Genomic DNA, 15,216 nt, shown 5'->3' with positions numbered 1-15,216 from the left:
ACAAGGTAAAACAAAAAGATAAAGGTGAATATATATTGTGTGAATCGTTTTCTCTTTATGGATGATACAGAAGTATTTACTGTAAGGAAAAGTTGATTTGTTTTTCTTTTTATAACAAAAGACGTGTTGCACCTAAATCAATCTATTGGTTTATTTTATAAGAATCTACAACCTGTAGCTCGCCAGCTGTTGTCACAGCATCACCTCCTGGCTGGAGTGTGGGACTGCTGGAGAGTCACAGGCAGCCTAAGATGCTGGCAGGACATGCTGAAACTTGTAGTCCCACAATACAACTGCTGGAGAACTGGCATGTGGCTGTCAGTGAATGCTGTGGTTTCCACAATTGGAATCAATCCAATTGAGACTATCAGAGAATACTGTAACTTGTTATTCCACAGCAGCTGAAGGGCACAGGTTACCTTTCCCAGCTCTCTCTAAAATATAAAGTATAATGTAACCAAATAATATTTTCACAAAAAAACATAATTTTTTTAAGCAAAAGAGAATTGAAATAGAGATTTGCACAAATTCTGCAAAGAGACTGGAGATGCAGCTCATACATCCCTCATATAAAGCTGCATATGCACAATTGTTTCTCTTCTTGGATGTAAAACACATCCTTTAACACACCGTGCAGAGTTCCCATGTTAGGTGTGGGTGTAGTGAACAGGGATCACAGCTCCTCCTATTCCTATACCATGAATAGGGAGTCCTGCTAGTCTTTACACTACGCTTGGGTAGCATATTATTCTGCGATTACACCGTTTCCTAGCCCCCTCCTTTGCAAACTCTTCCTATGAGATGCAAAACTGAAGTGATCATTTAAGCTGCAGCTATAACATTGGAGAGGCGGCAGAAGAATAGCTGGCTGTGTCTCTGTGAATGGATATCTGTGACAAGCCCATCTCCAATCACTGTGTAACCAGATAGTCTTCACGGCTGTAATTCAGGAGTCTGCTGCTGCTGCTTCTGCATTGAAGAAACTGCAAGCATCCCTTTCTTCCTGAGGACACAGAAGACTATGGTGTCACCTGTCCACCTAGCTTTCCTGGAAAACAATGGGACTGAAATGCGAATGAGCTGTGAAGAGAAACGTCAGTGCCTTATGCAGTACTGAGCCAGTGCAGTGATGCTTTTTAACAATGAGGTCTCACCTCTGAACAGTTGCTCTCCCCCTCTGTTATTGTGCATTATTTGCAGATAGCTATTCACTGACATTCCTGGGCGTGTGTTTTCTGTCTGGAGATCGGATATATGCTGCGGGGACACCTGTGTGGAGAGGAGGTGGTACATCAGATGATGGATGTGCTGAGCTGATTGCAGACCGGCAGTGTGGTTGATCAAGCAGAATACTCTGCAGCCCGTGCTATCTTAGCAAGCTGCTCACACAGGGGACCCATGAGCAGAGGAGCCACCCTCCAGCGCAGGACCACCTACCACATCTCTTTGACCCTAGTCAAGCTAGAGGCTGTGGGAGAGGAAAAAAAGGGAGAGAGCACTGAGGTATTCCGAAAACATGACACCCCTTCGCTTGGCAGTACTCCAGGACTGGTTCATTGCCTTTCACTGGATAGGGAATTTCCAGATGTCTGGGCTTGGGGAGGGCCCACTCCTGGTTCCGGGGTGAGTGGAGGGAAAGGAAAGTCCATCACTGAAGCAAGTACACCAGCGATTCACAATACTGCAGGGGCAATTCTTGGATCAAAGGGGATCCAGGGTAGCAACAATGCACCTCTACCAGTTTCCACCAAAACCAATCAATCTAGATTTGAAACAACAGCCCCAGATGAAGATCCTGCAGTACCTATCAGTACAGCCCTGCTACATGGGGAGAGGGACACTGGAAAATCCAGCTCTTCAGCTCTGGCACCAGGCAACAAACGGAAAAGCAATGCTACTTCTTCAATAGTAGAATTAGAAGACTCGAGGACATGTACCAATGGAACTACAGATCAGCCAGTGGGATCTTTTGAGACACCTAGAACTGAAGGCCCTTTGTTAGCAACAGGAGACAAATTCCATGTTGCTGCCCTATCAATTGCAGAAAAGGGGTCATGCTCAACTTTAGCTCAGACAGTAGGAGTGACTGGAAAGTCGAGTCCTGTTTCCCCAAACCAGGGAGGGGATAGTATTGTGGCACACAGTACTCCATCACCAGCACCACTTGTGAAGGACACAGGATCAGCAAGTACTGCAACCCAGAGACAGGAAATTAGGAGTTCTGAAACATCCAGCAATGCAGCTTCAGTACAGGGAGATAAACACACAGGTACATCCAGCACAGGAGGTTCCTCACTGCAGAACACAAAAAGTTCAAGCTCCTCAGCGCCAACACCAGGAATGAAGGCAACAAGAACATCTAGCACCCCAATACCATTTAGTCAAAAGGATTTTCCTTTTGGTGGCGTGCGGGTAATTAGGGGATCCCTCACTAGAAGACCAGCATTGGATACTGATGTTTCCAGAGATTTAATATGCAGCCCTGTTACCTCAGTGCCTGGTGCCAAAATTCCAGAAGGTGTTAGTCCTCAAGCACCAGTGACTGAATCTAGAATCTCCCGGCGAAGTTTAAAGGCAATAAAGGTACCAGCTGTATCCTCTGATTCACCAACACATACATGTGTGGCACCAATTTCTGAAGAGAAGTCTAGCAAAGCATTAGAGCATTCTGACAAACAAAGTATAGCGCCTTCCAGCATACCCCATGTTCCTGTTCCCCCAATTAGTGCTGCTCGTACTGCGTCAGCCCTGTTCTCTGCATCTCGGTCTGCAGGAGCCCCAGTGATTGCCGCCAAACCTAGTGAGGCCAAAATAATCGCTGCCAGAACTGCAGCTAGAGGAGTCAGAGCACCAACTGCAGGTGTGTCATCTGAAGACTCTGCAGGAAATAAAACACCAACTATAGCGACAGTGAGTGAGAATACAAACACTGGCGATACTGGCACATACCCTGGAGCAAAACCACCTGTCAGTGCATCCAAAACTCTGACTTCTATGGTACCACCGCTTTCAGCGATAAAAGCCTCAAGCATAATCTGCAAGCCTGCAACTTCATCTATTGACACTACAACAGCTGCCACTCCTCGGGCTAAAGCTTCAACTGGCATAAAACAACCAGTAACTGGCATGGGAACATATCCAGGAGCCAGAACACCATTTTCTGGGACTGCCAAATCTCCTGGAGCCAAAGCAACAAGTGATAGGCCAGTTACTTTCATTGAAAAGAAAGGTATTGACCTCAGTGAGTTAGCATTCCCCATTCAAAAGATTCCAGAACCTTCTCTTTTGCTATCTCTTTCACCAGATATCTCTCTGCCAGGTGAGGAGGATGATGAGCACACATTAGACAGTGATGATCTCGGAAAGACTAAGCGACATGAAAGACTTTTCCATAGGCAGGATGCTATGTGGATTAGTACCAGTGTCACCTCAGACTATTTTCTTCAAAATTCTCCAAGCCGGCTTAGTGGCAGCCCTCGGCAGATGTCAAGCCCTACCTTCTTTACCGGGCCACGATACTCTTTCAGCTCTCCTGCCAGCCCATTGCTCCCCATACCTTGCCAGCCGGGAACACCATATCGTGAAGCACCAGTGACTGTGTCCCTTACAGTGAGCCCAGACAGAGTGGGGGAGTCTCAGAAGAGTGACTCACAAGTAGAAACCAAGACCAAAGCTCCATTTACTTCTAATTTAAGTGCCACAGGGTTACCTGGACCTCTTGAACAAGGGAAAGTAGCTCCAGTTCTCTTAACACCATGTAAGGAGAAGGGTAGTCGTATGCTTAAACTGAGTAAGGCCTCTAAGAGTCAAGTGGAAAAATCTGAGCACCGTGAAAAAAATCTAAGCCAGAAAAGTGGCTCCAACCGACTGTCATGGCCTGAAAATGAAGGGGGTAAAAGTCGCTCAAAGTCCTCAACTAAGAGCAGCCCCAGAGCTGAGACACCAAAACCTGCTGGGGGAGGAAGAAGCCTATTGTCTCCTTCTTCATGTGATCCAAAAGGTTTTAGAAAGGGAAAAAGCAAAACTGTTGACAACAGTGACTTAGATCCACCAGCTGAAGAGTTTAAAAAGGGGCGGGAAGGAACATCTCCTACTGGGGACAAGGCCAGGGCCTCAGCTGCTAGGGACAGGAAAATGCTAAAGTTCATCAGTGGTATCTTCACCAAGGCGTCCGTGGCCTCTTCTGTCTCCCCAAGCGGATTAAGCCCTGGAGATGAGCGAGATTTTGCACAAAGTAAGTGACAGTTATCTATACACACATGAATATATATATATATATATATATATATATATTTTATTATTATTATTTTCCTAGAATCTGTAAAGAACCATACAGCATGCAAAATTTGCTAAGAACTGTCAAAAGTCTAACATTAATTCTATGTACAGTCTAACAATACAATGCTACACTTCCTGCCACTTTGCTTTATGTCAATGCAAATGAGATGTTAGTGGCGGCTGTGACGTCAGCTGTGGACACGTGTGCTCATTCAGTACAGTTATGCAGTCTATGCTTTAAGGCTTCTTACAGTTTGATGATGCAATTGAAAGTTTCTCAGGAGCACAGTGATCAAGCTCCAGCATTTGGCATGTTTACACTCTTATAAATATTTTATATCTGCCCAGACTTTGCTTCATTTCACTAAGCTTGTTACATGTTGTTTGTTTAAAGATCTATTTACACTATAAATGACAGGGCTAATTTTGTTATTTTGTTTTTTATCTCTTACTAGATTAACATTATCTCAGCACAATCACAGGTGTATCACCAATGAATAATTCCATATGTAACTCGGATTTTAAAATGAATAGATTATAAGGAATAGATTTATAAACTGACCGCCAGGTTTGTGTAATTCCCATTTTATATGGTCAATTAATCCAAAAATTTAATTTTTCACTTATAACTGATGAAGGTAAAATACAAGTTTGTTGTGATCTCATACATATCAAAGGGCTGAGACTCAGTTACTGTGACATCATTGTCACAGTAACCAAGCTGATTGGTTGCTTTGGGCAACTGTTCCACTTTATCTCTCACCAAGGTTTGATACACTTCCCCTCTGCTGTTTTTTTATGCAAAAATAACATTTAAAATATAGCATATTGCAAACGAAGGAAGCAGTTGAGACTTTCATGACATTAATGGTGCATACACACGGTCAGATATGTCAGATGAACGATTGAACGATTAAATGATTTGCAAACGATTGAACGATTTTTGACTGTATTAAAATGAATGGAAATGAATGGAAATCGTCCAAAACTGACTGCAAACCCATCAGATGTCAGATATTGTTATCTGACAAACGGGAATGCGCATCGTTCATGGGGGTAGATGTATTATAGCGGCACTTAACGTGCCGCTATAACGCTTCCCGCTTCGCCTCCTTAACATCTCATCGACCGGAGAGGGGGAGCCTCCGGCGCTACCCGCTAGAGACAGCAGCGCATCATCCTAGTGCTGATGCGCTGTGTCTCTTCCCGGCCGGCTCCACTGAGCATGTGCGGGATCTCGCAAGAATCGTGAGATCCCCGCGTGGAGCCCTGCAGCCGGCAGCCGCCGCAGCAGGGACAGCGCTGTCCCTGCTGTGGGGATAGGCTAGCGCCAGGCTGTAGCTGTCGATAACGACAGCTACAGCCGGCCGAGCGGTCATGCGTTATGACCGTTCGTACAAAGCCCTGCCGTCGGCGCTGCTATCTTGTAGATAGCAGCGCCGATAATGACAGGGGCGCATAGCGCCCCTGTCATTTACCGCCCAGACCCCCGATCATACATTGGGGAGAAGCAGTATCAGCGCACATAACGTGCGCTGATACCGTTTCTGGGCTTCGTACATCTCCCCCATTGTTCATTATTGCACACATGTCAGATTTTCCTTCAGATATGAACGATTGAACAATTTTGAAAATCGTTATCGTTCAGATCTGAAGAAAAATCTGACCGTGTGTATGCACCATAACACTCAGCACAATATAGGGCCACTTATTAAATTCATAAAATGTTGTATTATTGTCATGCTGCAAGCAAGCCTTGAGAACGTGCTTTGAAGGCTCGAGTCATTTTATTTCTTTGCTTTTAGTTTTTTTCGTACATCATCTCTGTGTTAAGGGCGCTAGTATGTTCCTACAGTACTGTCTAACTGCCTTCAGATTTAACTTTTGTGATAGCTGTTTAATAAATACTGTAGGTTTAGCTTATGACTAAAGAAACTCACACCAATTCAGTCTTGCATAATTACAAACTGTGAGTTTTTAAAGTAAGACAAGTTATTAGTTTGCCAAGCAAGTGTGCTACAATTTAAATGATCATTTGCCCACTGGGGGCAATGTTCCATCAGTATTCATATTTAAAATTTGCTTAGTTTAGCTCATTTGGGCAGAATAATTGAAGCCCTTTTTTATTCAGCTTCTAGAAAATAAAAAGAACAACAACAAAAAAAATCTTTATGCAGTAACTCAGTGATTTTCAACCTTTTCAACTCAAGGCACACTACACATGATTTTAAAATTGCCAAGGCACACTATCCGGCTATGCGGTGTGCGTGACCAATGAAGAAACATAAACATTGGCTACCACATAAAAATATATACACTACACTGGCCTCCACAGGAATAAAACACACTACATTGGCCTCCACAGGAATAAAACACACTACATTGGCCTCCACAGGAATAAAACACAATACATTGGCCTCCTCAGGAATAAAACAGTCCCATCTCCAGCACACGCTTCTGGGTGCTGGACTGGGGAGGGCCCGGGGAGTCTGCTGCCACCCTGACTGCGGGTCCCTTGGGGTTAGGGACCAGGAGGAAGGGTTAGGGTTAGGCATCAAGGGAAGGGTTAGGATGAGGATTAGGGTTAGAAAGCAAATAAATGTGCCGTCCATTTTTGAGTCGACCGTTTGACCCTGTCGACCTTTTGTACTTGTCACACTTCATCCATGTTGACCTTTTGTCCTAGACGACCTATTGCCTGTCTAACATCTGTTGACTATCTTTTTCTTGTAGATTTTTATACCAAACCCATACTGAACTATTCTAGAACAGTCTTGAAGTTTTTGTCTGAAATTTCCTTCAAAATGGATGAAGCTTGCTAGAAAAAAAAAATCAGTTTTCCAGTTAGGAATATTGTAGGCTATGGATGAATAAATATAGCAATTGTACATGTAAATCACATGTTCGCAACTATTTAAATTGTTCTCTAAGGATCAGTGTTGCAAATGGGTTTGGCCGCTTCCTCATTGATTATTCTGTATCATATTTTCTGTATTTTCCCAATCCAGCAATGACCAGAATAATGTTGCACATATGTAGTACTCCTATCATTTTTGTGGCATGAATTTCCTTTAGGCCAGATGTTGGTACCAGATCATTCAGGGATCTATGTACTAAGCAGTGTTATGAGACAGAGTCAAAAGTGATAAGGTGCCAGCCAATCAGCTCCCAACTGTCATTTTTCAAACACAGCCTGTGAGATGGAAGTTGGGACATTGGGCCTGATTCAGAGTTGTATATAAATAAACCCAATGGTTTACGCACAACTCTGGTGTTTAATGATGGCGCATGCGCAGGATATGTACTACACATGTGCCGATCACTGACTGCAATGATGGTCGCAGTACCTCCTAAGTTGCAGCGTGATTGACGAGCTGCGGCCGTTCTGGAATGGGGACGGGGCGGCACTGGCTGTGTTTCCAAAAATCGATGGCGTGTCAGCCCTGTTTTTGGAAGAGCCGAGGCCTCACAAGCAGGTGGGAGTGGCCATCTGAGTAAGTTTAGGTTTACTCAGATGGCCGATGAGGCAAACATCGCGACAGTTGGTTGCAAACTTGCAATGTTGATCCGATCCTGCGTCTTCAGGCGCAGGCATCGGATCTGAGATGCAAACAGGAATCATCTTTTTCCTTCAGACGCCTATTGCAGATATTAGCATAATAGTCCATAGACGCAGCAGTTGTGCAAAAGCGTCCATCTCTGAATAAGGCTTATTGTCCAGGAGGGCTGAAGTCAAGGAAGACGTTATTATTAAACAGCAAAACATACATACTGCTTTTATCACTACAGTGACACACAACCCACAATCTAACAGGTTCTAGTATCCTGTGTTCTACATCTTTTCGTGTAAAACAAACTTTTGTCAGAAAGTACATACAGTGCAGTATAGTAATTGTTCCCAAAAAAAAGGGCATTTCAATAAAGGTCAATCAACTACTACATAAGTCTACTGCATACAGCCTTTTAGGCCCCAAAAAGGTCAAAACATTTTAGATTGGGTACATGAGTACTGAATTATGGGAATATAATTAGTATTATAAGCGTTAGACATTTCAGATCCGTCCACTAAAAGCAATGACGCATGGGAAGCCTACACATATTCCTTACCTCTAGACCAGGGGTGGGGAACCTTTTTTCTGCCGAGGGCCATTTTGATATACATAACATTATTTGCGGGCCCGTTGCAGGCCATGCCTCCTCCGTGTGATGTCACACGGGGACGGGGCCACAGTCGCCGGTGATTACAGCAATGCCTGGAACATCCTAGGGATGCTCGGGGAGCTGTAAGGGCAGCGGTGTGACCGTCTGAAGCATCCTAAGGATGCTCCAGGCGGCACTGCTGCTCAGATTCTGGCTGCAGGGTGCCATTCTAGGCACCCTGCTAGCCAGATGAGGCTAGCAGACAGAAGCTCAGAAGGCCGACCAAATGTTTCCAGGGGCCTTATACGGTCCCCGGGCCTGAAGTTCCCATCCCTGCTCTAGACCATACCATTTGGGGTTATGGGAAAGAGAAGACAATAATGTGAATTGTACTAAATAACTAGCACCATCATGAAAAATACATAAAGTCCTATAAAAGGGACATTTTTAAATAGTCATCATTCAATATTTACATTACAGTAATAATAAGAGAAAATAAAACAATATAGAGTTGAGTTAAAGTCCCTGTAAGTTATTGTTATGTGGTCTATATGCTTTCCCTGAAACTTACTGCAATGTAAATAACTGTAATGCTATCTGAATCACATAAACAATAACATAAAATAATAATAATGGGTGCTTAGAACATGTACGTACAGTACAAAATGCATATGATCGCATGCTCCAACTTCTGGCAATGCTTGCAGCTCATAGCTTTCATGCCAGGCTGCAATTAACAAGTATGTGAAATAAAAGGAGAATATTTATAACAGACTGGTTTAAAACATAAAAATAATTTAAATGTTCTCTCAGGCTCTCTGCTTTTACAGATCTTTTGGCATAATGTTGTGTACAGTATAGCAACATTTCTTTATTTTCCACTTAATCATTAGGAGATGATTTATATTAGATGTGTCAAACTCACGGGCCGCATGTGGCCGCTATTACATACTTTTGCAGCCTGCTTTAACTGTTCTAGTAAAAGTGCAATGAGGCCCACCGGGTGAGTTCCTGCTGGCCAGCTGCCGCGAACAGAACTCAGCTCCGATCGGGCAGCATTCACCGTTCTACACATGTGCACTATGTTAGAGACGAGGAAAATGCATTCGGTATGGGATCCGGGCTGCCGCATGACCGGCAGTTCGATTCCCGGCTGCGGCAGCCCGACAAAACAGCAGAGCCCGGCAGCGGAAGCCCGACAGCGCTGGAAATCCCGATCGTCCCTAAGGTAAGTATAAACTAACCTAACCCTACCACCGTAACCCTCCTTAGGGGTGCCTAACCCTTACCTACCCCCCAAGTGCCTAACCCTAAACTCCCCCCTCTAAGTGCCTAACCCTAACCCCCCCCTTCCCCTTGCCTAAACCTAAGTCCCCCGGGGGGGGGTGCCTAACCCTAAGTCCCCCCCGGGGGTGCCTAACCCTAACTCTCCCTCCCCCTAGCCTAACCCTAACCCTCCCAGGGGGGGTTGCCTAACAATAATTCCCCCCGGGGTGCCCTAAACCTAACCATCCCCCCCTGTGGCTGTCCGCTCGTGGCGCCCGGCATCCCTTTGATCGGGATGCCCCCGCCGCATCCCGCCTGTTCAGAAGCACTGAAGACGTCCGTGCCCTCAGTGTGTGCTGGCTGCCCACGAAGAGCAGGAGCTGGAAGAAGAGCAGACAGAAGAGTGTTTGTTTAAGAAGACGGTACATTTGGGGAGGGGGGAGGCACAGGGGTTGGAGGTGGACACGGGAGCAAGAGTGGACATGGGGGGCATGTGGCTGGACTGGAAGGGACACATGTTCCAAGTAAGGCTTACTTACAGTATATGGTGGTCTCTCTCTTAAATGGAACATGTGTCCCTTCCAGCCACCTCTGTCCCTCCAGATATATGAGGGGAATATGGGCCTGATTCAGAGCCGGACGCTATTTGCGGACGGTCGTACCAAAAATGGGGCCGGCTATTTAAATTGAGCGCTCGCTCTTTGCGGTTTGTTGACGCCTCTATTTCTGAGCGTGCGAACGAAAAATGCGCTCGCTATTTTGTAAAGACGCCCCTTGGCCGTTCGCATCACACGTCATCTCCGGTATTTATTACATTAATCGGGTACATCGAAAGGCATCTGAACTGCTCGCAGTGCTTGTGGTAGGTTTTTCTTACCGCTATCACTGCGAGCAGTTCAGGCTAAAAGACAACCAAGTGATGTGGTCGATGACGCTCCTTTACTAATTATGCACTCCCATTAAACGCCCTTTTGACCGTTAGGCACGCCTGCGTTCGGATCTCCACTCCCCGTTTTCAAGCACCTTCCCCTGTTACCACCCACAAACGGTACATTCTGTCAATCAAATTAGCAGCCCCTCGCTGTTTTGCGAGCACACGATTTCCGACCGCAATGACTGGTTTGCGCATGCGCATTACGACCCATACGCATGCGCAGTTGTGCGAACATCGCTCAGAGCGAACGAGCGGCCACTTACGAGCGGCTCTGAATCAGGCCCAATATTTGATATATGAGGGGTGGTAACACAGCTCCCAACTCACACTTATATGCGGTATTATTATATAGGGGAGAGGGGACCATACAGTGATATATGAGGGGAATAACACAGCTCTCGGCTCACACTGAATATGTGGTATTATTATTATATAGGGGATAACGATAACAAGTGTCCTTCTAGGTCCAGTTTGACATACTTTCATCTTGGTTCAGTATTAAAAGTTATCACATCCATTAAGATTTCACCTGAAATATGAAAATTAGTGGCAGAAAAGAGATGCCAAGTATCAGGAAGAAAACATTAAATGTTAAGGGCCTGATTCAGAGCCGTTCGCTATTTGTGGTCGTTCGTTCAAAAACAAGGGGTGGCTATTCAAATGATCCGTTCGCAAATTGCAGTCTGTTCCCACCTCTAAGTCTGAACGAGCGAGCAAAACATACGCGTGTTTTTTTGATAAAAACGCCCCCTGGCCGCACGCACCATACGTCATGTCCGCTATTTATTAGATTAATCGAGTACATCGTACAGCGTATGAACTGCTCGCTATTCTTGTGGTTGGTGTTTTCAACCGCTATTTTGCGAGCAGTTCTGAGTTAAAAAAAACCAAGTGACGTGGTCAATGACGCTGCTGTATTAATTATGCACTCCCTTAAAACGCCCGTTTTGACATTTATGCACGCCTGCGTTCGGATCTCCACTCCCCGTTTTCAAGCACCTTCCCCTGTTACCACCCACATATGCCTCATTCTGTCACTCAAAATAGCAGGCCCTCGCTATATTGCGTACCAACGATTTTCGGCCGCACTGACTGGTTCGCGCATGCGTACTAAAAACCGTACGCATGCGCAGATGTGCGAACATCGCTCGGAACGAGCGTACTGCCGCTAGCGAGTGGCTCTGAATGAGGGCCTAAATGCTTAGACATTGATTATTTGTCCCAGTTGGGATTTTGAGTTTGACATGCCTGATCTAGATGACACACACACACGAGTTAGAGATTCTTTATTAAAGACTGTTTCCATGTATTCAGTAGACAAAGAAGCATATTCTGACATGTGGACTACTCATTTGTGCAAGTAGCTTTCCATTCTTAGTGGTACTGTACCTAACTATCTACTCTTTGCAATTGTGCGCCACACTGATATGTTTTGCACCACAACTTTTAAATGGACTTTGTCTTCTTATTGCATTTGTTCCCAATACAATATCCACAAATCTCACCTCCATACTACATCCAGATTCTTCTCCATCACCATATAAATGTGGGTGATAGTGTACAGGGCCTGGGATGAATATCATGTGCACGCACATTGTTGTAGATTTGAAATTCGAAATGAATGGCTAGGGGTGTGGGGGTGCCTAGATCCTAGATGCTTTAGGAATGGGTTGAATATGGGAGACCGGCAGTCGGGATTCCCCGCTGTCAAAAGACAGACAGCGGCATCCCGATGCTCAAAATTCCGACAGGGGCTAGGTAAGTATCCTAACCCACCCCCTTCACCCCCTAACTGTCCCTTACTGCATCGTAACCCCCCCTCGCACCCTTACCCTAACCCTCCCTGTTGGCACCTAAACCTAACTCTCCCCCTTTCAACCCCTAACCCTCCCTTCCTGTATCCTAACCCTCCCTACACCGCATCCTAACCCTCCCGGTTAGTGCCTAAAACTAACCCTCCCTCCTTAGTGCCTAAACTGACCTTCTCCCCTTAGAGCCTAACCCCCCCCCCAAGGTGTGTCACCTGTCCATCCACAGCCTAACTCTAACCTCCCCCTGTCCCGCAGCCTAACCCTAATCCCCCGTGGTGCCTAAACCCCCTGTGGCTAACAGCTAACCCGGCCCGCTTTACTTACAATCGAGATGCCGGTTATCCGGATTCCGGCGTGGCATCTCAACTGATGTTGGGATTCTGGTGCCGGAGTTCTGGCTGTGGGTCGGGATTCCGACACCAGGATTTCGACCGCCGGCATCCCGATCTGAGGTATATTGACTACATCCCTTTAGGGATGATATGAAGTACATTTTAGATGCTTTTTTAAAATTTTTGCCACCAGCTGAGACTCAAGTATTAGGTCACTTAAAAAGAAAAATGTGGCCTCATGTGGAAGGACCAGGGAAGAGATAGGGGAGGCCAGGAGATGCTGGGCATAAAAGAAGAGGAAGCTACAAGTGAGAATGATAATAAACAGGAAAAGTGACAGGCCCAAACAGCACCTCCTGCCCTGCGGTGCCCTGTGCCACGGCACAGGTCGCACCTCCCTAGAAACGGCCCTGTATCTACCAATCTTGCACACAACTGGACTGCAGTATACTCTACTGTACTTCATTCTGATCTCTCCAGCTCTTTCAATAAAAACCATATCTCCCAGTATATCAAGTACAGTTTTTCCTTTGATCTCTCGGTAATTGTACTATGTGTATCTTTATAAACTCTTATTTTCCATCTCATTTGTTTGCCTGCACATACACCTCTGGGACGAGCTAATTCCCCACAGTCATTGACTTCTAGACCAAGTTAATCTGATACAGTGAGGCTTCACCCAATATATAATATATAATGAACCTGGATTGACTCAGATAGTCAAGGCAACAAATGCCTGAGATTACTGTAGAACCATGTTTCATTTGCTGAATGCACGGTTCTACAGTTGAAAGAAAGTCTGCTTTGTGGACGGATCTCGCTATCTTTACCAAATGCACATATGTCGTAGTCTGCATAGGCAACATTGAGTAACTAATGGATCTTCAGAGTCATACGCATCTCAGCTGCAACTCTACTTGCGGCTTAGTAGTGGGTGTAACTGGAAAGGCGGATACAGTATCTTGAGCCTATGATAGGACTGTTGACTGGTGCAAGACCACCAGGGTTGGACTGGCCCATAGGGGTACAGGGGAATCCCCCGGTGGGCCCCACTGCCTGTGGGCCCACACCCTCCTCTAGTGATTAGGTTCAAGACTGCACTTGAACTATACATTATACATATGTTAAATTATACTGCACAGGACTATAGTGTATTTTCTAAAATGGATTGCTTTTATTAATCTGGTACATTATCATGCATGCACTAGCAGTATTCACTATATATACAATTTTAAGGAGCCCAGTCCATGCACTCTCTAATTGTTAGCCAAGCCTCTGTGGAGGCTGGCCACACCCCCTTTAGAGGCTGCTCACACCCCTAAATATGGGCCCCTATCACTTCATTCTCTCGGTGAGCCCTTCATGTCCCAGTCCGACAATGAAGACCACACATAGTAAAGACGGCTACTTTCACAAGTGGCTGGGTGGTGGAGTTACAGTCTTGTAAATACAGCCAACTCCAAATACAAACAGACGTTCACACTTATTTCTGATCACGCAATGCAACCGCAGATGAGGCCGAATTGCTTGCATCCCTGAATCAGATGCATAGTGAGTATTTTTGTTTAGTTGGTTCCAGTGGCTGCTCCAGAGGTGGGGCTGCAGCGCAGTCCAAAATTCAAATAAGGGAGTCACACCAACTGTCACCCTATCTGCTGCCAAACATCACTGGCAGTTGGTGTGGCTCCCCTATTTGAATTTTGGACCACGCTACAGTACCACCTCTGGAGCCACAACTGGTTGGTTCCCTATGTTGTATGGCTAAAAAAGATGCACCAATGTAATGCACTTATAATTAAAGCTGCTCAGGACTGCGGTGCTTTATAACTCCCAACACAAAACAAAGACAAATACAACATATGTATAGATGCAATCTATAAACACAGGTTCATATGTGTTCATGATGCTACTTGCAATCTCTCATCTTGTGTCATAGGGGCCTATTCATCAACACTAAAATAACGTCTTTAAGGGCATTTTCCTTAATTAACGTTATTTTAGTATTCATGAAGTATCTTAACGCAGGAGATATCACTGATATCTCCTGGTTAAGTCCCCCTGCGTTCATTTCCACACTCCCCATACATTAGTATGGGGATATGGAAATTCTGGTATTCATCAAATTCCGAAAATTATGGATTTTTGGAATTTGATGGTGTTACCATACGCCACTGTGAGGTGGCGTACAGTAGGTAACACTTACCTGCTTTCAGCTGGGCAGGTCCCCCGGCGTCTTCCTCTGTTGCTCTGTTCCCTCCTCTGGCTCCTGTGGCTGCTCTGACACTGTGTTCTCCCAGCAGAACACAATAAAGTTTAGAAAAAAAACAAAACTTTTTTTCTTTTTCTAAACTGTACAGTGTGCTGCCGGGAGAACACAGTGTCAGCATAGCAGATGGAGCCAGAGGCTGCTGCGCGGGCAGGTAAATCGGGGATGGGGGGGAGGTGAGCGGAGGGG

The 15,216-nt window shown here is 45.4% G+C and overlaps 1 protein-coding gene across 1 annotated transcript in view; it reads left to right on the top strand.

Moving 5' to 3' along the window:
- The first annotated feature begins 1,117 nt into the window (after positions 1-1,117).
- The window catches only part of AGAP2 (ArfGAP with GTPase domain, ankyrin repeat and PH domain 2), a 241,807-nt gene continuing 227,708 nt past the window's right edge, over positions 1,118-15,216 (top strand). Inside the window, exon 1 of the mRNA XM_088466186.1 lies at positions 1,118-4,234. Within this exon, the coding sequence (XP_088322312.1) occupies positions 1,399-4,234 (2,836 nt within the window). The 5' untranslated portion in view covers positions 1,118-1,398. The remainder of the gene's footprint in view (positions 4,235-15,216) is intronic.

Source organism: Taudactylus pleione, unplaced genomic scaffold (assembly GCF_031769625.1).
Source record: "Taudactylus pleione unplaced genomic scaffold, aTauple2 ptg000065l, whole genome shotgun sequence".
Taxonomy (NCBI): domain Eukaryota; kingdom Metazoa; phylum Chordata; class Amphibia; order Anura; family Myobatrachidae; genus Taudactylus; species Taudactylus pleione.
Note: the sequence above shows the minus strand (reverse complement) of the source record. Positions and strands in the feature narration are given on the sequence as shown.